Genomic DNA, 25,678 nt, shown 5'->3' with positions numbered 1-25,678 from the left:
CCTCCCTCCTTCCTGCCTCATTAGCTCTTGGTATGTACTGACTTCTAGGCTACATGTGTTGGGGCCACAGTGAGGAGTGGCATGCAGTGCGAGCCTGCGATCCAGCTGCACGCAGCTGCACGGCCCCTGAAAGCTCTTGGTTCTTAGGCCCCAAATGGCGATTTAACTGCCCGCAGGCAGATTTAGTTTCCTTCCCCTTCTCTTTCTACTTTTTCTGATTTCTTTCTTTTTTTGTTATGCTTCAAATACATAACGAGGCAAGTGGCACCACTATAGTAACACTGATGCTTGCTAACATTTCCCACTATTCATTCCCCGTCAGGGTGGATGATTTCCATTGGCTGTTTCATTTCACTGAGGTATCCAGATCTTGACATATCAGCAGCAAATAACTCCTGGGTACCTGCTCCTGTGGGTCGCTCTGTTGGCTCTGGAAGTGGGATCTAGTCAGGTGCATGGTGAGGTGGAGGTAGAGAGAGGTCTCTATTAAGAGATGAGCTGGCGCCTGGCGGTGGTGCATGCCTTTAATCCCAGCACTCGGGAGAGAGGCAGGCGGATCTCTGTGAGTTCGAGGCCAGCCTGGTCTCCAAAGTGAGTTCCAGGAAAGGCGCAAAACTACACAGAGAAACCCTGTCTCGGAAAAACAAAACAAAACAAAAAACCAAAAAACCAACAACAACAAAAAGATGAGCTGGCTAATTTGGCTGTGGTGCTGCACACCTTTAATCCCAGCACTTGGGAGGCAGAGGCAGGCAGAGATCTCTTGAGTTTGAGGCCAGTGTGATCTACATAGTTCGGGGGAGGGGGAGACAGAGAGAGAGAGAGAGAGAGAGAGAGAGAGAGAGAGAGAGAGAGAGAGAGAGAGAGAGAGAGAGAGAAATGATGGACCAGCTTCTCAGAAACTGCTTGAGGAGCAGTGTGTATAGGAGGTGAATGATAGCAACCTGGTGGGTGACTTCTCAAAGGTGGGTTTGTGGCCACATGATGACAGCCTGACCTTCATCACCTCGTCTCAGGATCTTTCCCCAGTTTTGTGACTCTCAAGAACAGCAGTGATTACCATTTTAAAAGATCATGGCTTCCTCCCCTCTCTTTTAATCTTTGTGTATGCCCCATGGCACACATGTGCAGGTCAGAGGTCAAGGGTGTGGGTCCTCACCCTCCACATTGTTTGAGGCAGGGCCTCTTTGTTGTGTACGGCTGTGTACACCAAGCTAGCTGGCCTCGAGCTTCTGGGCGTTCTCTGTCTCTGCTTCCCATTTTGACATAGGGATTTGACGTGGGGGTTACAGACGTGCTGCTATCATACTTGACTTTTCATGGGCTCTGGGGGTCTGAATTCAGGCTTTCAGGCTTGTGTGCCAAGTTCTCTACTTATTGAGCCATCTCCCCAGTGACCCTCCCCTTATTCTTGTTGCCAATTAGTTTTTAAAAGATTTATTTATTTATTTATTTACTTATTTATTTCTGTGGGGTGTGTGTGTGTGTGTGTGTGTGTGTGTGTGTGTGTGTGTGTGTGTGTGTGTAGTTGCCCGAAGAGGCTAGAAGAGGATGTTGGATCCACCGGAGCTGGAGTTACGGATAGTTATGAGCTGCCTGCCGTGGGTTCTGGGACCCAGACTCTGGCCCACTACATGGTCAGTATGTGCTCTTAACCAACTGAGCCTTCTCTCCAGCCCGTGTGGAACTCCCAACATGTTATTTGGTGGACAGATTAGGAGTGACTGTCCAAAAAAAGGACAGGGTCAGCTGCTTTTCAGTATGGAGGTTGGTACAGTGGGAGAAGAAGAGATCAGGATTTTAAATATATTTTTTTTTTAACTTTTGTTTTTAACAGGTGGTCCTCCTGCCTCAGTCTTATAAATACTGGGGTTATATGAAAGCTACTGTACTCACCTTGAGAAGTCAGGTTTTGATATTCAGCTTCAAAGTCCTAAAAAAAAAAAAAAAACCCAGAATGTTCTCATATATAACCATTATACTACTTCCACACTTAACCAAATCAGTGATTCCCTACCACCAAGTTATGCTCAAGCAACTTAAAAATTCTCGAATGTCCCCAAAGCTGTCCCTTACAGCTAAAACTTCATTAAGCCAGGGATTTGAAACAATCTCACATGACATTTGCTTGTCTCTCCCTTTGTTCACATGCTGGTTAAAGAACCATTGCCTTTTGTCCTGTAGAATGTTCTAGGCCTGCATTCCACTGTTTCTTTGTCCTAAAGTCTAACTTGTTATTCCATTCCGGCATTTCCTGGAAATGGTTACTGGATCCTATTCTGAAAACTTTTTTACCCTTTAGAAGACACATGTAGAGTTTTGTTTTTGAGTTCATTTGGGGGGACTGAGGAGATAGTTTAGTGGCTGAGTGCTTGCCCAGCATGCATGAAGTACTGGGTTCAAGTCCCAGAATAAAATAAAATATAATAAAATTAATTTGGGAACTAGTAATACATTTAAAGGTTCGTTCTTACAAGCTTTTAACACAACGAAAAATGAAGTTTTGACGAAGTCGGTGGCCAGCAAGCTACAGAGTTCTTCCTGCTGTCTCGGGAGTGACCCCTTCAAAGGAGACACGGAGTTACAGGCAGGAGCTGCCATGCCCAGCTTTTTATGTGCCGGGATTTGAACTCGGGACCTCATGTTGGCACAGCAAGCGTTTTGCCTCCTGAGCCTTCTTCTGAGCCCTTTGTACATCTTCCTTCCCTTGTTTTCTATATCTATTACAACTCTTAATGTTTTTTTGTTTGTTTTGTGTTTTGAGAAGTGGTCTCGTTCTATAGTCTAGGCTGGCCTGGAATTTGCTATGTAGCCTAGACCATCCTCAAATGTATAGCAATACTTATGCCTCAGCATCCCAAGTGCTTGATCCAGCATGGCTGACTTCTGTGTTTTGTTTTTTTATATATAGCTTTATTGAGATAGAATTCATGTGTAGAAAAATTCATATTGCCTCCCCATTTTTGAGATAAGAGTATCAAGTAGCCCAGGCTGGCATCTAACTCACTATGTACCCGAGGCTGGCCTTGAACTCCTGATCTTCCTGTGTCTACCTCCTAAGTGCTAGGATTACAGACAGGTGCCACTACACCTGTCAGAAATCTAACTTTCAAAAAAAATACGTGATTTGGGCCAGTGGGATGGCTCAGCCTGTAGGACTCTTGCCATCAAGACTGACAATCTGAGTTTGATTCCCAGAACCACATGATGGGAGGAGAGAACTGACTCCTTTGACCTCCACAGGCATGCCATGGTACATGAGTGTCCCTTCTCCAATAAATAAAGTGTATGCCAAGGACGGTATAGTGATCACTGTGATCCTAGCACTCAGGAGGCCAAGGCAGGAGGAAGGATTGGAGGATGTCCTAGGCTATATGGGGAGACTGTCTCAAAAACAAAACAACAATAAAGATGTACAATTCAGTGACTTTTAGTCTGCTCAGAGAATTATGCAACCACTATGGATATCTAGTTCTAGAATGATTTTATCAGCCCCCAGGCAAATCCTGTGTCTAGTACACTTCCTATTCTCTTCCCCGAATCCCAGTCTATTTTCTCTATGGATGTCCCTTTCTGGACACTTTGGAAGAATGGATTGTATACTCTTTTGTGAATGACTTTTTATGGTGTAGCACAGTGTTTTCAGAATTCATCCATGCTGTAGTACATATCTGAAATTTATTCTTTCCTGCTTGGATAATTTGCTAGTTAATTTTGACACAAACTAGAGTTACTTAGGGAGAGGGAACCTCAACTGAGGAATTATCTCCATCAGGTAGGCCTGTGGGCGTGTTTGTGACGCATCTTCTTGATTAGTGGTTGATAAGGAATGGTGATGCCACACCAAGACAGGTGGTCCTGAGTTGTATAAGAAAGCAAACTGAACAAGCCACGGGAGGAAGCTAGTAATTACTATTTGTCCATGATCTCTGCTTTAGTTCCTACCTCCAGGTTTCTGCCTTGAGTTCCTGCCCTGATTCCCCTCAAGGCCCGACTGTGATCAGGCCTGTGATTTCTTCCTCTAACCCAAACAAACGCTTTCCCTCTGTAGTAGTTTGAATGTGATTGGCCCCCATAATTGCATAGGGAGTGGTATTATTAGGAGGTGTGGCTTTGTTGGAGTGAGTATGGCCTTGCTGGAGGAAGTGTGTCACTGTGGGGGTGGACTTTGAGGTTTTCTATGCTCAGGATACTGCCTGGTGTCTCAGTCGACTTCCTGTTGCCTGAAAGATGTAGGAATGTCAGCTACTTCTCCAGCACAATGTCTGCCTGCACACCCTCATGCTCCCAGCTATGATGATAATGGACTGAACCTCTGAGACTGTAAGCGAGTAACACCAATTAAATGTTTTTCTTTCGTAAGAGTTGCCATGGTCATGGTGTCTCTTCACAACAATAGAAACCCTAACTAAGACATTTTCCCAAGTTGCTTTGGTTGGTGTTTATCACCAAGCTAGGACAGCATCCTTACCACCATACTAATTAATTTATTTGAACTTTTTGAGACAGGATCTCATCTACCCCTGGCTGTTCTTGAACTCAGTAAGTAGTCAGGGATAACCTTGAAGTCCTAATTCTCCTGCTTCACCCCCCAGGTGATGAGATGACAGGCATTAAAGCAGAAGCAAAACAATCTATGGAACAAAGAAGATGGGTGAGAGGCGAGAGGGTGGTGGGGCTTGGGGGTGACGGGCTTGGGGGTGACGTGCTCACGGTATGTTACATAGATGCTGGAAATAGCCTTATGTGATCTGCATGAAAAAACAATGAAAAAGAAGAGCTTTTCTCATCAGCTGTGTTTTTTTGTTGGGGGTGAGGCTCCTGGAAAGACAAGAAGTAGAAAGTGTCAAGTGTGGAACTCTTGCCCCCTCAATGAAGCTAGAATTAAGGACCTCTAGTAGTAACAAGCTCCAAGGTGAGGTCCGGGTGTCTGCACCCTAGAGCTAAGGAAACACATATCTCTCCCTAGAGATGAGGGCTTGAACAGGGCCTATCCTTCTTCCCTGGTCTTCTAGAGGCAGAAGGATCAAGGTAACCTCTTCTCTCCTCTCTCTCTCTCTCTCTCTCTCTCTCTCTCTCTCTCTGAGATTAATTTGTTTTATCTTATGTATATGAGCATTTTACCTTCATGTGTGTATGTGTGCCACATGGCTGCCTGGTGCCTGTGGAGGTGAGAAGGCATCAGCCCCCATCCCTCAAGAAAAAACTGGACTTAAAGATGGTTGTGAGCCACTGCGTGGGTGTTAGGAACCAAACTCAGGTCTTTTGGAAGAGCAGGCCTTAACTGCTGAGCCTTTTCTCCAGTGTCTAGTCATCTGTTCTTTGATAGTCAAAATGTAAAGACCTTGACTCTTTGGCTTTTGAGTTTCATCCTGTGGTCCAGGTTGGGTGGCACTCACTATGTAGCCCGTGCTGGTCTCGAACTCACAACACTCTTCCAACCTCATCCTCCCTGGTGTTGGGGTTACAGAGCTGTATTCCCATGCCTGGCTAACAACCATTTGTAAGTGTCGGAAGGTCATCCTTGGTAGAGATTCTCACAGGAGAGATGAGCAAGCGGTGCAAAATCATTAGAGATGAACTGGGTTAGGTTGAGACAAAAACAAAAGAAAACAAAACCAAATGGTGCCTGTAACCCGGGGCTGTCCCTGTCTTTATTGGTAATCCCTCTGTTTCTATTTCTAATTTAAGTTGGAGCCATTTTCTCTGGCTCACGGATTAATGGAAAACATTTGCAATCTGGAGCGCTGGCGTGTTCTGCACGACTAGTGTCTGGTCTCAGTCAAGTGAGGAGCTGAAGTTTGTTTTCCTCTCAAGCCAAGAGTGAAGAGGATGCTCTGCTCCCTGAAGTTTTAATGAGTGATCAGAGCAAAAACTGCTTCAGACCAGAAGGAACGGGAACTGGAGTTTTTAGGGTAAAAGCCAGGGCTTTGGCAGCCCCTGTTAGTGAGGCTTGGCCACCCGTCTTGATACCAAATAGACAGACCAGTAATGGCAGAAAACAAAATGGGGGTTTGTTCAGTGTGGCTGTGTTGAGAAAGGGAGCAGGTAGAGGGAATAGTGACCCCACGTTGGGCGACTGGCTGGAGCTTTAAGCTTCAATACAGAGGGAATTAGGGCACGAAGTATTCATAAGGTCTCCTTGATCATCTGGATACTCGGAGGTGGTCCCAAAGAACAATTTATTGCTTGAGGGGACAAAAATGTTCCTAGGGAGATGCTCACTTCTGCTCCAGGTGGCAGCCTCATCCTCATGGACACCTGTCCTCATCTGGGAGTGTATGTGTGTGTGTGTGTGTGTGTGTGTGTGTGTGTGTGTGTGTGTGTGTGTGTGTGTGTAGGGGGGCACTGTATTGAGATGTTCTGTTCTGGGAACTGAAGATGATTGCAGTTTTAGGACAAGGACCTATCTCTGTGCTTTGAGCCTTGAAGGGGAATGAGATGGGTTATGTAGCAGAGTCAAGCAGGAATCTGAGCCAAAATAAAGGAAACAGACATAAAATGAAGACTAGGATGGTAGGCTTTCATTCTGGTTTTAATTACTGTGTGGACCAAGTGAGGTGTCAGTGCTTTGGGGCAGCAGGGTCTGAGTGCCTGTATTGCTCAGACGCTCAGTCAGGCCCCAGGTTTACCTCTGAAGTCAATTTCCACCTCTCTTGTAAATAGATTCAGTTATTTCCTGGGCATGTTTTTCCAAGTTTTTTTTCTTTTCATAGGCCCTTCCCATTTTCCAGCTTTTTCTAGCTGGAGATGTGAAACTCCTCCCACTCCTGCCCCCAAGCAACCTCCACATTTATGCTCCACGTCCCTAAACTAAGCAGCTACATTAAAAACAGAAAGTTGTCTGGGTATGCCTCCTGCAGATGTGGGCTGTTGCTTCACCCAGTGGCTGTGTGAACATGTAAGTGAAGGGCCTGCCAGCTCTCCATTACATATGTGTGAATAGCAGGATTGTAATGGAATGCCCATTATGTTAAATTTTTACAAATGTGCACAGCCGTAGGAAAGGACCTCACACTCAGCACACACTCTAGACATGTTGGTTCCTTTCCCATTATTTATTCTAAATGATCTTAGCGTCAATTCCCACTGCCTCCCACCCAGGGAGTTTTGCTTTCTCCAAGTTCCATTGTCTGGCCTGTACGGCTATTTGGGTTTCTCCGGCACTGTTTCTTATTTGCGTCTACCTCAAGTGCTCTCTAACCACACTGTGTTGGAGAAGGCCTTTCCCCCAGGATTGTAGGCTGCCCTGGGGACTGCCACTAGTTGCGTTTAGGCCCAGAAAGATGCATGTCAGCTCACTTCTCTGTGCGTTTATGTGGAATCTGACACTGTTTTCTGTGCACTGACCATCTACATGCACATAGACAGCCCTCCAGTGATTCTCGATGTCTGTACGTCCACGTTAATGATGGAAAAGAGACGAGAAATGCTTTTAAAAAAGGAAGCACCCTTCCATTCCAAGTGGTTCTGACCACCTCCTCTGCAGCTGAGTCGAAACAATTAGACCTAAGTGGTTCCAGCTGTTATCCATGTAGGGGTGTGTGTGTGTGTGTGTGTGTGTGTGTGTGTGTGTGTGTGTGTGTGTGTGTGATATAATTGACATGGATTGCCCCAAGGCAGCTGATGAAAAGAGAGTGAGTGGGTTAAGTCCTGCAACAGCAATATCTAGGGCAACATCTGCATCTGTCAACACACTTGGATGATTTTCGTTGACTTAGTTTTTACTCCATGACACAAAGTCATCAAGTATCGTATTTAGGCACTATTTTGTTAGTTTGAGTTAAGATATCACTGGAATTTCTAGGGCAAGAGTCTGGGCTCCAGCAGTCCCAAAAAGATGATTCACCCATCTACCCTAGATGAAAGAGATTAGTAATGCTAAAAGGTAGAGAAAGGGGGTTTACTCAACGTGGCTTCACTGGGAGGAGGGACAGATAAAGGGGTGCAGTGGCCCTCAGTCCACCTTCAGCTTTAGATTTCAGCAGAGGAAGAATTAGAGTCGGAAGCAGGAGCTTTGTAATTTACCAGTCCTGGTATAGGTGCGATCTTATTGATCACAGTATTCACTTTGGTTCTGTGAGGTGCTCCAAGGTCTTTGAAGGAGTCAGTCTGGCTCCTACCAGATGCTCACTCCTGCTCTAGAGCACAGTCTACCATCAGACAGCTGCCCTGCTCTGGGTGCAGGGCCCTGTCCCAAGAGGGTCTGCTATTGTGGAAGTCCAGAGGGATGCAAGAGGAAAGATTAAGGATATTGGCTTGTTCTCCATACCTTCAGGCAAAGTACAGACAAATGAAGACACAAAGGCCAGGCTTTCATCCATTTAGTTACTCAGTGGTAACTAAGTGACTGTTTCAATAATATAACATTATTATTATTATTATTCTGTAATTCAGATGGGCTTTCTCAGAAACATGCTCAAGCTAGGGTGTCTGATGTCTTGTTTGCTTGTTTTTTTTTTTTTTTTGGTCTTTCGAGACAGGGTTTCTCTGTGTAGCTTTGCGCCTTTCCTGGAACTCACTTGGTAGTCCAGGCTGGCCTCGAACTCACAGAGATCCGCCTGGCTCTGCCTCCCGAGTGCTGGGATTAAAGGCGTGTGCCACCATCGCCCGGCCTTGTTTGCTTTTTAAAAATCCTTATGTCTGTGTGTATATGCACACATACAAGTTCATATGTATGAATTTGGGCACATGCATGCCATGGTACACATGAAGTCAGGACAACCTCAGGTATGGGACCTTACCTCCCAGCTTGTTGGAGATAGGTCTCTTGTAGGCTAGCTGCCCAGAAAGCTTCCAGGGATTTTCCCATCTCCTCCCTGTAGGAGTGTCCATGTGGCAAGCACTTTACCCGAGGCCCTCTCCCAGCCCTATTTTGGGTTCAGACAGGGTCTCATGCAGCTCGGATTAGCCTAGAACTCTCTATGGAGCTGAGGCTGGCTTTGAACTTTTGATCCTCCTCTGTTTACCTCCCAAGTGCTAGGATTACAGGTGTACACCGGCACACCTGCCTTACGTAGTGCTGGAGGTTAAAGCCAGGGCTTGGAGCATGCTAGGCAGACTAATCTACCAACTGAGCTGTATCCCCAGACGCCCATGTCATTTTCGAAAGCAACATGAATATGGTGAATACAACATTGGCGTCTTCACAGCGCTTTCATTAATAATTTGATTCTTTGTAGACTCCAGAGTGGTGCTGGGGTGCCACAGGACTGTGTGACTTTTGATTAACTTTAATTACTAGGTATTGCTTTTGCCACAACCTTCTGCTCATTAGCCCAAGGCAAGTGCCTGATCCCGGGGAGGGGGGGGCCTGGGCAGCTGGGAGGGAGGCCTGGAAGGGAAGGAGCTCAGTGGTGATGCAGACCACTTGTTTGTTACTGCTTGTGTGGCTTGTGCTCTGGGTGTCATGGCCCCAAAGTTTATTGCAGGACTAACAACAAGGAACTTTTTTTTTTTGTTTTCTTTAGGGGGTTTTATGGCTTCAGGCTTACATTTAAGTCTCTAATCCAGTTCCAGTTAATTTTTGTGGGTGCCATAAAATAGGGGTCCATTTTCATTCTTATGTATACATGGGCATATCCAGTTTTCCCAGCACTGCCCATTGAAGAGAATGTCTCCATGATGTGTTCTTGGTAGGCTTGTGAGACCTCTGTTGACTGTGTATGTTTAGGTTTATTGCTGTGTCGTCCATCCCTTTCCGTCCGTCTCCCCACCTCCGTTCGTTCTCTGTGTCCCTGTGTAGTCCACGTGTCTGTCCCTTTGTTAGGAAGTTTGATGGTGCTTGTCATTGCACACTGTGTAGACATTGTATTTATATGATTTTGTGGGTCCAGTATACGTCATTGAAGCTGGAAAACAAATCATAGTCAAAGATGATAGTCCAGGCCCAGCTCCCGACCCGTCTTCAGTGTTGGCTTATCTCATGAAACCACTTGCCCTGGTTTCTAAACTTTAATCTTGTTCATTATTGTTGTCCTGAAGCAGTTTCCTCTGGGGCTGACATGGCCCTTGCCTTCATTGAGCAAGAACTTACAAACAGCTAACCATGCCAAAAAACTAAGGGAAACGATCCAGGGATAGCTAAGTCTACGGTAACCATGAAGAGGCCGCTAACACTTCCTTGTAGAGGAATCATTTCTTCAATCTATTGCTGCCCTATCTGAACTGAATAAACAGTTCTTTCTTTTTGCTTTCTTATATATTTTTTAAAAAGACTTATCTTGTTGGCAGTGGTGGCACATGCATTTAATCCCAGCACTCAGGAGACAGAGTCAGACGGATCTCTGTGAGTTCAAGGCCAGCCTGGGCTACAGCTCGAGTTCCAGGACAACTAGGGCTACAAAGAGAAACCCTTTCTCTAAAAATAAAACAAACAAAACAAAACAAAAAAGATTTATCTTTAGCCTGGTGTGGCAATGCACAGCTTTAATCCCAGCACTCAGGAGACAGAGGTAAGTAGATCAGTGTGAGTTCCAGCCCATCCCAGTCTACATAGTGAGTTCTAGACCAGCTAGAGCTACATAGGGAGGTCCTGTCTCAAAAAGTTATTTTTATTATTTTTAATTGTGTTTGTGAGGTGTGTCTGTATGTGGATATGAGTATGGGTGCCCTTGAGGTCCAGAGGTGTCAGATGCCCTGGAACTGGAGTTATAAGGTAGTTGTAAACTGCCTGGTATGGATGCTGGAACTAAAACTTGGGTGCTCTGGAAGAGCAGTATATACGCTTCATCACTAAGCCATGTCTCCAGCCTGTTTATTATTATGTTTAATATGGAACACTTCACAAATTGTCTTGTCATCTTTGGGCCATGCTAATATCTGTGCCATTCCAATGTTAGTATGTGTGCTGCCCAAGTGAGCGCTCTGTAAAAAGGGTTCTTTTTAATTAAACTTCTTTGTTGTTTTTTTACTATGAGTGCATGTGCCACAGCACGCATGGAGGTCAGAGGACAACCTATGGAGTCTGTTCTTTCCTTCCACCTTGTGGGTTCTTGTAGCAGGCTTTCTTGGACTGCCAGCCCCCAAGTCATGACACAGAGACTTATTATTAATTATAATAAGCCTATAGCTTAGGCTTGTCCCATTAGCTCTTATAACTTAAATTAACCCATTGATATTAATCTACATTTTGCCTCGCGACTTTTTATCTCTCTTCCATCTTGTATCTCCTTTTCTTCTCTGAGTCCCCGGGCGTCTCTGTCCCTTGTTCTTTTCTCTCGAACCTAGATTTCTCCTCCTACTTATTCTTCCTGCCTGCCAGCCCCGCCAATTCCTCTCCTGACTAGCTTATTGAATGTTCAGTTTTTTATTAGACCCATCAGGTGCCTTAGGCAGGCAAGGTGAAACAAAGGCAACACATCTTTACATAATGAAACAAATGCAGCATTAACAAATGTACCATATCTTGGCCTAGTTGAAATAATATTCCACAACAGGTTCTGCCGATGGAACTCAGGTCATCAAATTTGGCAGCAAGTGCCTTTACCCACCGAGTCCTCTTACCTGCCCATGAATAAACATTTTTTTGTGTCCGCAGGAAAAGTCACACAGCAGTTATCTCTTTGGAAAAACTAAACTTATTACAGAAAAGTTTCAAATATTCAAAACTAAACTAGAGTGAACTCCCACATACATACCCATTACCCAGCTTCAACAACTATCAATCTATGGCTAACCGTTCTTCATTTGTAGCCCCAGACGTTTGTGACATTCCCTTTCCATCCCAAACTGGGCTATTTTAAAGCAAATCTTAAGCATTTTATTTTCTTGTAAATATTTTAGAATGTCTCTCAGAAACGACTCTTAAAAAAAAAAAAAAAAAAAAAGGAACAGAGTTCCAGGACAGCTATGGCTGTTACACAGAGTAACCCTGTCTTTAAAAAAAAAGACAAAACAAGAAAATCACAATCACATTGACGAAATACTGTTCTCCCCCGCCACCCATCTCTTCTCTCAGATAAGGTCTGGCTGTGAAGTTTGGCTATCCTGGAACTCACTATGTAGACCAGGCTGGCTTTGAACTCAAAGAGACCCAGCTGCCTCTTTCCTGAGAGCTGGGACTAAAGGTGTGCATCAATACACCTGGCTTCTTCTTTTTTTTTTTTTCTTTTCAGTTAACTGGCTTAAATCAGAATCTAGCTAAATTGTGTTTCATGTATATACATTCTTCTTCGGGTGTTTTTCTTTTTAAACAGGGGGTCTTCTGTAGCACAAGCTGGCTTGCAACTCTGTACAGCAAAGGATAACCCTGAACTACTGATCTTCCTGAGTCTAGATCCCAGTTGCTGGGTTACCATACCCAGGTTTATGCAGTGCTGGCAACCCTAAAAACGGAGACTCACCATGTGGGTTCCCTTGTGTGCTTTGAGGGACTGCAGGGCTGCCAGGTCGGTATGATTCCCTGGAGCTCACTGCAGGCATTTCCAAAGCAGCCTGCGTGCACAGATCTTGTCCTATACTACTGTCCCTGGTGGCAGTCAGGAAGGGAGGGGACACAGGCATCAGGCAATGTATAAGCTTTGGAGCTGTGATAGTGACCAAGATGGACACAGTCACTGACACCCCCCCCCCCCTGCTGACCGCATAGGGTAGGAAGGGCCTATGGCTTAAGGAAACAGGAGGCAGAGATCAGGGTGAGAGAGGAGTGAAGTTTAAAGGAGCCTGTGAAAGGAGCCTGTCCTGGATGGGGCGGGAGGCAGGGGAGGGGAGAGCTCTCTGAGCAGGGCTACTTCAGCCTCCTGAAGGACATGCCAGCACAGGATGCTCTGGGACCGCAGGGAAGGAGCCAGTACGGGAAGTGAGAAAGGCAAAGGAACCAAACTGGTGACTCAGGGCTGTAATCACGTCATTTGGGAGGTGGAGGCAGGAGGATCAGGAGTTCAAGGTCATCTCTGGCTGTGTATTTAGTTTCAGGTTAGGGATACATGAGACTCTCTCCAAGAAACCAAAACCAAGACATTCAGGAGGTTCCAAGTGTCCCTATTGCTACAGTGGGGAGAATGTAGCTATGGCCAGCTGCATGGATTCCCATTTCTGGGGTGGGGGAATGGGGGGGTTGGGATGAGGTGGGGGTGGGGAGGAGTCTCACACCTTACAGGAGAAAACATTGTCCCATCAAGCTGGCTATTCTTTGACATATTTTAAAAGAAAAGAAAAAGATAAAAAAAGAAAAGAAAAGGTAGAGGGAGATGCTCACCATCAGGGACCATCTGAAACCTGGCGACTTAGCTGCTTAGCATCTCTCTCTGACCTTGGCTTTCTTCCTTCTCACAGATGACTGATTTGAAGGTCAAACGGGCTGAAGAAACAGCTTTCCCAGTAATAATACCAAGGAGAATTATGTGCTCTTGGCCTCGAGTAGTCACCCGGTTTCATGGTTCTTGCATGAAATTTGATTTCTAAGGCAGGCATGCCTTGTGAAAATAGAATCACTCCAGTGCCCAGATTCCAAAGAATAGATGGTACCGGGAGTGTTTTCAGGATTGTTGGACGGTTTGAATTCCTCTGGAAAATAGCCTTGTAGAAGGGAGTTGTCTGTATGTGGCCTCCATGGGATCGCTTCCTGCCAGCAGCCAGTCAAGGCCAACTTCTGGCGTCCGCTTGAGAAAGTGAGCTGTTTCCCACGCTCCCCCACCACGGTGCAGTTGGGATGTTTGTGCTGGGGGAGGTTAGATGTTGAGAGCTAGGCAGCAAGAGGCGCCTTGCCTGACTGCTGTCTCTGCAGATTGTCAATGTATTCTAGAAAAGTCTTACCATTGCCAAGTGATGGAAAACATGTCACTTGAGGAGTTAATAGCCCATGATATTTATAAAAAGAGATGGTTTTAGGGCTGGGGATGTAGCTCAGTTGGTAGAGGGCTTGGCTGGCATGCACAAAGCCCTGGGTTCCATTCCCTCGAGCAATATAAACTGGATGTGGTAGTGTGTACCTCCCGCACACATACCTGGGAGGCAAAGGCAGGAAGCAGAAGTTCAAGGCCCAGAGACTGGGAGTAGAGCTTCAGCACATGAGTGTGAAGCCACAGCGTCAATTCCCAGCATTGCAATAGGTAAATAAGTAGAAAGATTGATTAGTTAGTTAAAAGAAAATGGTGCTTTTGTCCTTTCCCAGCCTAGATTGGAATCAGTGCCAGCCACCATCTCCAACCTTCTTTCCAAGTCCTGGGGAGTGAGAGCTCTTGTCTCCAAATCTATGAAGTGGAAAACAACCCCACCTCTGGCTTCTACATTCCCTCACAAACACCTGACAGTGATGATACTCTATAAAAACTAATCCCAGCACTCGAGAAGCAGAGGAAGGAGGATCTCTGTGAGTTTGAGGCCAGCCTAGGCTACAGAGTGAGATCCAGGAAAGGCGCAAAGCTACACAGAGAAACTCTGTCTCGAAAAACCAAAAAAAAAAAAAAAAAAAACTAGAAAAGATTCTGAGAACACTATACATGTCAGGATTAGGATAGCCTTGAACTCACTATGTAGCTAAGAATGATCTTGAGAACCTCCAGGACCCACCTTCCCAGTGCTATGATTATAGGCATATACCACCATGCCTGGTTTACACATTGCTGGCGATTGAACACAAGGCCTTGTGCAGCCAGCCAGACAGGAATTCTTATAGCTGCATCCTAAGTCCTGAGATGGCTGACCTTGGAGTCAAGATCATTGGGTCAGAGTTCCAGTGATGCCAATTATATATGGTGACTTTGGACAAGCTAATTACTTAATTTTTCTGCTAGAAAAATACGGATGTCAGTGACATCCAACTATAGTTGGACTTTTTCATTGGGACCATCGGCTCCCCAGTAATGACATGGAGACTTATTATTAGTTATTAAAGCTTGGTCGATAGCTTAGGCTTGTTTCTAACTAGCTCTTGTAACTTAAGTTAGCCCATATCTTTTAATCTATATTCTTTTATGTGGCGTGGTTACCTTAACTCTGTAGTGCCCTTGTCGCTTCCTCTGTGTCTACAGGCATCTTCCTTCTTCCCAGTGTCCTCCCTGCCCAGAAATTCTGCCTAGCTATTGGCTGTTCAGCTTTTTATTAAACCAATCAGAGTAACACATCTTCACAGTGTACAAAAAGATTATCTCACAACACCTAGCCTTCTAGTGTTTCTCCAAGGATTAGATGCTGCCTGCAATGTGAACTGTTAGTACCTATTAGCTGGTATTCTAAGCACTAAGCTAGTCACACTGGGTTAGTGACACTATGGTAGCCCATGCAGATTTACTTCTTTTTTTTTTTTTTTTTTTTTTTTGGTTTTTTGAGACAGGGTTTCTCTGTGTAGCTTTGCGCCTTTCCTGGAACTCGCTTTGGAGACCAGGCTGGCCTCGAACTCACAGAGATCCGGCTGGCTCTGCCTCCCGAGTGCTGGGATTAAAGGCGTGCGCCACCACCGCCCAGCTCAGATTTACTTCTTAACACCTTCATTTTATCATCATCTGTGTTATCCTTCCCCTGGACTGTGGGTTCCTTGAAGGCGGGGCTGTATCCACCCCGCTCTGGTGCCCACTGTGGTATCACACAGTCTCCATGTGGAAGGCTTACTGCCTTTGCTGAGTTAATTAGTCATTTGGATAATACTGGCAGCCAACAAAGCATTGTCACCCTCATCATTTTGGTCAGGAGGATGCAGAGCGGAAACTTGAGAAGTTTGAGACACCTGCCCATACCGTGACAACAGGCACCCTGCGGTCATGTCCCAGGATTCTTGTCTGACATTCCCTCTGACAGCCTATCCTGTCTAGAAGACAAACGCTAGTTTTGCTAGTCAGGCCCATCTCCTTCGATTCTGTTTATTTTGTGTACCGTGGGCAGCTACAGCAGTGTCCTGAGGGAGTGGTCACTCCCCGTATCAGATTCGTGTGTGTCTGCCATGACCACCGTACTTGATAGCATAGCAGGGAAGGTACCATGCATGGAGCATCGTGAAGCTGCTCAAGTCTATGTGATGGGAGCACGTGGCAGAGGCTGTTCACATGGTGGCTGACGAGGGCACAGAGAGCAAAGTGGGAGCTAGGAGCAAAGGCCCGCTCCTAGTGATCTGCTTTCCGTCAGCCAAGCTCCGTCACTCATGGCTCCACAATCTCTCAAAGTAGTATCACCAGCTGGAAAACTTGTAGGAATCGTTTGAAAGATCAAACCCTAACGCTCCCCTTGAGGAGTTCATTTCTGTATTTCCTCTAACCATACTCGGTTCCCTACAGGTCACCACAAATGGCATCATCGCCATGAGCGAACCCCCAGCCAGAGAACTGCATCCTGGAACCTTCCCACCCAGCTTTGGATCAGTGGCGCCTTTCTTGGCTGACTTGGACACGACAGATGGCCTGGGGAATGTGTATTATCGAGAAGACTTATCCTCCTCCATCATTCAGATGGCAGCGGAGTTTGTCCAGAGAGGCTTTCCAGAGGTCCCTTTCCAGCCCATTAGTGTGGTGGTTGTCACTTGGGAGTCTGTGGCCCCCTATGGAGGGCCCAGTGGGAGCCCAGCCCAGGAAGGCAAGGTGAGTGAACCCCAAATGGAGATGTCAGTGTCTGGTGTCTTTGGACTTCTGGTTTGTGCTTGTTCCAATGGACAGCATGCCTGTGCTGTTGCTCAAGATAGGAAATCTAGAGAAAAATTCAGTAAGTTACTAGCTGCAGGTCAGCAACTTCCAGATACTTATCTATAGGGTTGTCTAAACCTGTTTCTATGAGTATCTGATGTGGAGAAAGCCAGTTATTTGAGGAGATTGCTCCATGGCTAACATATGCCTAGGAAATGATATTCCCTGTGTGTTCCCTCTTTAATTGAGAAAGAATAGGGAGTTAGCTTCTAATTATCTAGAGAGGTTATTAATAGGAAATGCCAGGTTCTGATATCAAAGTGCCCCTGAGCGGAGTAAAGTCCTCTAGTAAAGAAGCTGCCTTAGTAATACCTATTGGAACAATCCTCCAACCTTTCGGCCATATCTCCTCTTACTACTATCCCCTAGTAGGCCACATAGCATCCCACAGAACACGCTTTGGAGAAGTCTGTGACAGGTCTGCCTATCGCATAAGGCTTTGTAAAACTGGAAGATCGCCTGGCACAAGAATATTGAGCTCTTGCCTGCTGCTTCTTGGGTCTGACCATTAAAACTTCATGTAACCCCTCCAGCAGTTGTATCAGATGCTTATGTTTGCCTTGAGCATGCCTTTTCTTTTCTTCTGGTATGTTTTTAACCCACAATTTTTTGCACACACTGTCGTTTGTCCTTGAGATGATCCCCTGCTTGTGTGCTCAGGCCCTCCCTTATCCACCCTACCCAGCATGGACACTTCCTCATTTGACCTCCAGGTAGTAGTCTGCATGCACCTCTGTTACAGCGTCTGTCCTCAGACGAGGCCGTGGTTTGTCCTCTCCATGAAGAACGTACATTCCCAATCGCAGGAGAATGTCCGTTCTGCTAGGAGGGCGGCAAACAGCATGCTTGGAGGGTGTGATTGTATTGCTAGGTAACTGACTCTTAACCCCTTTTCACAGAGAAACACGTTCCAGGCTGTTCTGGCCTCCTCCAATTCCAGCTCCTATGCCATTTTCCTTTATCCTGAAGATGGTCTACAGTTCTTCACAACATTCTCGAAGAAGGATGAAAACCAAGTGCCCGCCATGGTTGGCTTTAGCCAAGGCTTAGTGGGATTTCTATGGAAGAGCGACGGAGCCTATAACATATTTGCCAATGACAGGGAATCGATTGAAAATTTGGCTAAGTATGCATATTCCTCACTTGTTTTTTCTTCATTAGAAAACATTATTGTTTTATAGTATTATTGTATATTGTTTTACCGAGGAGAATGTAATATATATTATGCTACCTAAGAATGTTCCTGTAGATTTAAGTTTTATATAGAGATATTTAAATGATGAAATAGTATTTTTTTCCTGGTGAACTTTAGGGAATATATTCAGCACAAAGAGATATTTTATTTGTTTTCATTTTTATTTATGTGTACCATATGTCTTTGTACCACATGCATGCAGAGCCCATGGAAACTAGAAGAGGGGATTGGATTCCTGGAACTAAAGTTACAGATGGTTCTGAGCCACCACATGGGTGCTGGGAATTGAACCCAGACCCTCTGGAGGAGTAACCAGTGCTCTTAACTTCTCAGCCATCTCTCCAGCCCCAATAGTTTGATATGTAGAGGGCACCCTTATGCAAAATTGTCTCTACTGTGTCCCCTATGAGTCTGAAGTCAGAAATGAAGGTAATTAAACCAGTCTCCTGCTAGGAACCTAAAGTGAGACTGATTTCACACCACACTAATGAAGGAACAATTCTTTACCTCACTTATACTCAGTGAAGCCTCACTGTAAAGCTGTTGTAGAGTTGACAGAAGAGAGGAATAGCCAAGATTAGTGTGTTTGTTTTGCTCCCCCCTGCCCCCAGACAAGATTTCTCTGTGTAGCCCTGGTGCCTGGAATTCACTCTATAGACCAGGCTAGCCTTGAACTCACAGAGACCCAACGGCCTCTGCCTCCTAAGTGCTGAGATTAAAGGCATGCACCACCACTTCTCCACTCACGTTTTAAAATACAGAATTTAGTGTGTGTGTCCGCACACTTCAGCACTAAGGATTGAATATAGTGTGTGTGTATGCACACTTCAGCACTAAGGATTGAATATAGTGTGTGTGTCCGCACATTTCAGCACTAAGGATTGAATATAGTGTGTGTGTCCGTACACTTCAGTACTAAGGATTGAATATAGTGTGTGTGTCCGCACACTTCAGCACTAAGGATTGAATATAGTGTGTGTGTCCACACACTTCAGCACTAAGGATTGAATATAGTGTGTGTGTCCACACACTTCAGTACTAAGGATTGAATGTAGGGCTTGTGCATGTCAGGCAAGCACTTCTACCATTGAGCCGCATCCCTAGCCCTTAATTTAATTTTCTTACAGTGACTGTGTTTCTTAACTGACTTGGAAAATTTCCAAAAAATGTAACAGCTGGCTCTCTCCAATGTGTAATATGACCACTTTACATTATTTCTGAAAGAATACTTCTCATCATAGACACACAAGAGCTATTAAAATGCTGGATCAAGCTGAGCAGTAGTGGTGCAAACCTTTAATTCCAGCATTCGGGAGGCAGAGGCAGGTGGATCTCTGTGAGTTCAAAAATTAGAGGTGAGGGTCACTATGCTGTATTTAGCATTATTTAATGCCTCAGGGTTTTGAATCTCATTTGCTTTTCAGTGTGTGTGCACTGTCTTCACACACAGACCTCCTGATCAACATGTACGGGTTTCCCCTCACACTAACAAATGCTCCAATTCTCGGGATACTGGCTGAGTGTCCTGTAGTTTAGATCAGGTCTGGCACTAACTAGATACCTGGAATCAATGCAGTCCCCACAGCTAGGCAGCCTTGACCCACAAGATGCCCCGACCTCAGCTGCCAATGCCCAGATCCTACAGTTGTGCCTGTGCTTCTGACCACACCACTATCAATCGATTTTCATGACCCTGTCTATTCTCAGGATCTGCAGCTTACTAGAACAGCTCACAGAGCTCAGAAAAGCCCATTATGTTACTATCCCTGAGTTGTTATAAAGAATCACTTCAGAAGGCTGGAGAGATGGCTCAGCAATTAAAAGCACTTGTTGCTCTTTCAGAAGACCTTAGTTCAGTTATCAGCATCCTCATCCAGTAGCTCACAACCACCTGTAACTCCAGCTCCAGGAGATCTGATGCCCTCTTTTGGCCACTCTGGGTAACTGCATGCACATGTACATGCACATAAATAAATAATAAATCCTAAAAACAAAAACACCACAGGATTGGAGAGACTGTTCAGTTGGCAGAGGACCTGAGTACCATCACTAGAACCCACATAAAAAGCCAGACATGGTAGTGTCTGCTTATAAATCCAGCACGGGGAGGTTGAGATGGATGGATTTCTGGCATTTTGCCAGTCATCCTTGTCTACTTAGTGAGCCCCAGGACAGTGAGGGAGCCTGTCTCAAAAAAACCAAGGTGGATGGTACATGAAGAATGAGGTCAACTGGAGGATGACCTCTGGCCTCTATTTGCATACGCACACACGGTACACATGTACCTGCTGCACACAGGTGCCCCCTCTCTGTGTCCCCCATTTACACACCAAAGAGCACACTGCAGTAGCAGTCATCGGGGAAGGAAGGAGAGGGTAAGGAGTGGGATGAGGTGCTGTGCCTGCCCACCCCTTACTTTGGTCCACCTTCTAACACCCGCCTTCACACATTTACCCATCAGCTTTCCCAGTCCTGCCATTCCGCGTTTACATTGAAGTTGCATCATGTGTGGCCTTTGATCTCATTGACCTTAGGTGATGGACTGCATTGGAAGCCCAGCATCCTCCTCCCTGGAGATAGAGATGGAACCGGGCTTGGAAGGGGCAGAACTTCTTGGTCTATTGGCCAAGGGGTTCAGTCACTGATCATCTCATTAGCATAGAAAGTTGCTTTTGTTTTGTTTTTGTTTTTTGAGACAGGGTTTCTCTTTGTAGCCTGACTGTCCTGGAACTCACTCTGTAGACCAGTCGGGCTTCAAACTCACAGAAATCCACCTACCTCTGCCTCCTGACCACTGGGATTAAAGGCATGCACCACCACTGCCAGGCAGAAAGGTTACTTTTGTCACACTGAAAATTCCAAGGGTCATTGGAGCTCTAGGGTCATGCACCAGGGACAAAAACCAACTGTATTTTCTCTGTGTATACAAATATGTTAGCTGGTCATGGTGGCACATGCCTTTGATCCCAGCACTCAGGAGACAGAGCAGGTGGATATCTGAGTTTGAGGCCAGCCTGGTCTACAGACTGAGTTCTAGGATAGTCAGGGATACAAAGAGAAACCCCATCTTGAAAAACAAAACAAAAGCCAACCAAACAAACAAACAAAAACCAATGTTTGACTCCATGCAATGAAAAGACAATAGTGGGGAAATGAATCTCTAGTCATCTGAGTTCATGAGATGGGGCACATAAACAGTGAATAGTATGAGCTGATGGCATTGAGAGTCCTTAGTGTCCTAGGATGGCACTAGAGATAAACTCTTCATGGTGCTGTGTCTGTTTAGACTCAGTCTTACTAAATACTTCCTATGTGTTTGAGCTCTGTAATGACCACACATAACAGCTGCTGCCCTCTTGGATACCAACCCTTGCTGAGGGTAGACACATGCCTTGGGTTTCGGATGGATACTGGTTACCTGAGCTTATCCTGCCTGCTTGGACAATGGGGGCTACTTGTGGGCTGTGGCCTGTTCTCAAGATGTCTTCCTTGCTTTTAGGAGCAGCAATGCTGGGCACCAGGGTGTGTGGGTATTTGAGATTGGGAGTCCTGCTACTGCCAAGGGTGTGGTGCCTGCAGATGTGAACCTAGACCTGGATGACGATGGAGCAGATTACGAGGATGAAGAGTATGACCTGGCAACCCCTCGCTTGGGCCTGGAGGATGTGGCCACCCCACCTTTTCCCTCCCATAGTCCAAGAAGGGGAGACACTAACCCACATGATGTACCCAGCTATGAGGCTACAGAGAGACCCCATGGAATCCCCACTGAGAGAACCAGGTCTTTCCAATTGCCAGTGGAGAGGTTCTCCCAACAGCACCCCCAGGTCATTGATGTGGATGAAGTAGAGGAAACAGGAATTGGTAAGACATCTGTTTTACAGTTTGGAACCTTTTTTGCCTGTTTGGGTTTCTAGACAGGAGTTGGCTTAGGTAGGGTGGGTCATGTGCCCATAAGGTGGCTTTATGGGGAGCAGATGGCCTGAGGGAGCAGGAGCTGAATGCTCGCATTGAAGATCAATTGGTACATAGGCCCAGTGGCTTCTGAGTGGCCCAGTGATCTTTTAGGATTAGAGCTTTGGTTCTAGATACAGTGGCGGTATGCCTCATTTCAAGGTTCTTCATAATGTATTCTGTTTTAAAGAGAGTAGGGGCCAGAGAGAGATGGTTCAGTAGGTAAAGGTGCTGACATCCTAAGTTTGATCTCCTGCAGCCCACACAGTAGAAGGAGAGGAATGATTCCCCCAGTTCTCTGATGGCCACATATATGTATGTGTGTACACACAAATGAATAAATAAACGTATTTTTTTTTCAAGACAGGATCTCATTTATGTAGCTATGGATGGCCTAGAACTTATCGTAGACTGGGCCAGTCTTGAACTCGTGGAGATCCTGCTGCCTCTGCTTCCCAGGTGCTGGGATTAAAGCCATGCACTACCATAATCTGACTAATAATTTTTCTCTTTTAAAATGTCATTGTTGGGTGCTGTTAGCCCAACATTGTAGAGGCTGAGGCAGGAGAATCAAAGTTTCTAGCTACATAGTGAGTTCCAGGCCAGCCTGAGATGCAATAAGATCCTGTTTCAAAAACCAGAAGAGAAGGAGGGGGAGACTTTAGAATATTTTGCAACTCAAGTTTCTTCTTTGTGACCTTTGAGATGGATTCACCCACCTGAGAAAACATTCTAGCAGCTCCTTTGGCTCTTCGTGCAGCTTTTCTTCCACATTTTTTCCTCTTGGTTTTGGAATTCAAACAGCTGATTATTTTTCCTCCTGTCAGTTGCAGAGTTGCTTTCTAAAGAACACACACACACACACACACACACACACACACACACACACACACACACACACACACACGCACGCGCGCACACACACACGCACGCGCACACGCACATGCACGCACACACACGCACACACACACACACATACACACACACACACACACACACACACACACACACCCCAGAACCTCTTAAAAGGTAGTTTTATATAATGTGGCTGCTGCTGCTTCTTCTTCTTCTTCTTCTTCTTCTTCTTCTTCTTCTTCTTCTTCTTCTTCTTCTTCTTCTTCTTCTTTTTCTTCTTCTTCTTCTTCTTCTTCTTCTTCTTCTTCTTCTCCTCCTCCTCCTCCTCCTCCTCCTCCTCCTCCTCCTCCTCCTCCTCCTCCTTTTCCTACCCTTTTCCCCCCTCCCCCTCCTTCTCCTCCTCTTTTTTTTTTTTTTCTGAGACAGGGTTTCTCTGGGTAGCCCTGGCCTCGAACCCAGAGATCTGCCTGCCTTTGCCTTCATGAATTCTAGGATTAAAGGCATGAACAATATGGTTGATTAGAATATATCATGAACAGTATGATATATTCTAATCAACCATATTGTATCAAGTGTTTCCTACATTTTGAGGAAAATTGCTTGAACATCCTTTAAGTATTATAAGACATTCTCAAAATCTGCTTGCCTTTTTCCTGAGACTGACATATAATGGCTGGTTTTAATTATCAACTTGATATAACCTAGGATCACCCAGAAAGAGAGTGTCAGTGAAGGATGCCTACATCAGGTTGACCTGTGGGCATATGTGTGGTGGGTTGTCTCGATTGCCTTGATGGATGTGGGAAGACCCAGCCTGAGAGTGAACAGCATCCTCCCATGGTTTTGGGCACTGGATTGTAGAAGAGTGGAGAGAGCTGGCTGAGTAGTAGCCACATGTTTATTTCTTCCTTTCTGTTCTTGGTTGTGGCTGTGATGTGACTGGCCGCTGCTTCAAGTCTCTGCCTTGAGCAGTGAGTGTAAGCCAGATAAACCCTCTTCTCTCCTAAGTTGCTTTTTGTCAGATTTTTTAAAATCATGGCAACAGGAAGAAAACTAGGAGATTCATTAAAAATACTCATTTATTTTTATTTTCTGTGAATGTGTCTTTTACCTTTATGTGTGTATGTGCACCATGTACATGCCTAGTGCCCAAAGAATCCAAAAGAGGCCACCAGATGCCCTAGAGCTGGAATTACAGGTGGTTGTGAGCTACCATTCAGGTGACAGTAATTGAATCTGGGTCCTTAAATAGCAGCAAATGTTCTTAACTGCAGAGCCATCTCTCCAGCCCCATCAAGACCCAGAAAAATGAGATAGACTTTTTAAATGTATCTCACAGGACTCTACTTTTCCCATTAAGTTGTTATTATAAAACTTCCTAGAAACATCTAGTTCATTCCATCTGCTAACTCATTTTTGTTCCTCTATCTTTGTTCTGATGTACATCATGGCAGTAGTCATTACTGTCTGCCCATATTGAATATCCACAATAGTCAAGATAGGCATTTATGAGACTGTGTGCTCATCACTGAGGCACAGAAGTGAACAAAATGCCATTTGGTGGAAACATGAGTTCATGGGTTCACATATGCCCACATGTCAACCTGATGTAGACATCCTTCACTGACACTCTCTTTCATGGTGATTCTAGGTTGTATCAAGTTGATAATTAAAACAATGTTCTCTGGATTTGGGGGTAGGGGAAGGGGTGCCCTTACATCTTGGCCAGCAGAACTCAACCTTTAATTCTGCTACAGAGTATGTTTGCTTATAGATGTTAAGTTTTGAATTTCATCTTTTTTGCATACCCTTCCTAAGTATCTGAAATTATCATTTATTAAATTGTCACATTTATTTACTCCCCAACAGCAAATGGTGGTTATAGTAGCAAAAACCTAGACTTGAACTCAAAATGTATCTGTGACAGATGGCTTTTTTTGGTCCCTTTTTCCAGTTACTTCACTGTGTTTATTAGAAATGTCAGCTGTCTGAGGCCTACAATAACATTCTGGTGTTGTTTAAATAGTTTCCCTCACATATATAGAACATAGCAGACCTCCGATTGGGGGATTCCTGGCTTGAACTTATGCAATCAGGAAACTCTCAAGTTTGCTCAGGTGTCCTTGGCTTTGGTCACCAGCCATCTTTATATACACTGGAAATTCCAAGCAGTTGGAGCCAATACAATCTACCTGAGGATGAATTTTATTTTGATCTTCACTCATAAAATCAATTATAAACAGAATTATTATTATTTCTAGAAGTTCACTTCTCTTGGGATTTTGAACTTTATTCCAAACAAATTTGCTCTAGCTAGATCATTAAACTTAATGGGCTGGTTTGCAGTTCTGATAAAACAAATTTGGGGGGGTTGAAATTTAAACTAGAGAGGGATCTTAGAAGAGGTGTGATCAAAGGATTGTTTCTGATGGAATGTTTTTTCATTTTTATTTTTTGAGACTATAAAATAATTATATCATTTCCCCTTTCTTTTCTTTCCTCCCTCCAAATCCTCTCGTGTTCACCCCCACTTTGCTCTCTTTCAAATTCGTGGCTTCATTTTCTTTAATTGTTATCACACACACACATACATGTGCACACGTGTGTAATTTCTATAATATTAGCTTTTGAGCATCAGAGCTTTTGAATTAACCCGAGGAAAAGGGTAGGGATACATACACACACACACACACACACACACACACACACACACACACACACACACACACAAATAAATGTAAAGATGGCTAAAATGGCATTTTTATGATATGTATTTTGTCACACCAGAAATTATTTATAAAAAGAAAGACTATTTGGGCTGGGGTGTAGCTCTGTTGGCAGAGTGTTTTTCTAGCATGCGTGAAACCCTGAGTTCTATCCCAAGCACTCCATAAACCAGGCATAGTGGTACACGCCTGTAATCCCTGTACTCAGGAGGTGAATATAGGAAGATCAGGAGTTCAAGGTCATTCTCAGTACTTAGTGAGTTTGAGGGCAACCTGGGGTACATGAGACCCTGTCTCAAAAAAACAAAAACAAAAATGGGATACAAGTATGTTCTGAA

General features: G+C 44.9%; 1 protein-coding gene across 1 annotated transcript in view; it reads left to right on the top strand.

The window, feature by feature from the left end:
- Positions 1-25,678, top strand: part of Nid1 (nidogen 1) — an 82,932-nt gene that overhangs the window by 8,746 nt on the left and 48,508 nt on the right. Inside the window, exons 2-4 of the mRNA XM_052728319.1 lie at positions 16,209-16,508; positions 17,510-17,736; positions 21,305-21,669. Of these exons, the coding sequence (XP_052584279.1) occupies positions 16,209-16,508; positions 17,510-17,736; positions 21,305-21,669 (892 nt within the window). The remainder of the gene's footprint in view (positions 1-16,208; positions 16,509-17,509; positions 17,737-21,304; positions 21,670-25,678) is intronic.

Source organism: Peromyscus californicus, unplaced genomic scaffold, assembly GCF_007827085.1.
Source record: "Peromyscus californicus insignis strain IS unplaced genomic scaffold, ASM782708v3 Scaffold_8__1_contigs__length_139910024, whole genome shotgun sequence".
Classification (NCBI taxonomy): Eukaryota; Metazoa; Chordata; class Mammalia; order Rodentia; family Cricetidae; genus Peromyscus; species Peromyscus californicus.
Note: the sequence above shows the minus strand (reverse complement) of the source record. Positions and strands in the feature narration are given on the sequence as shown.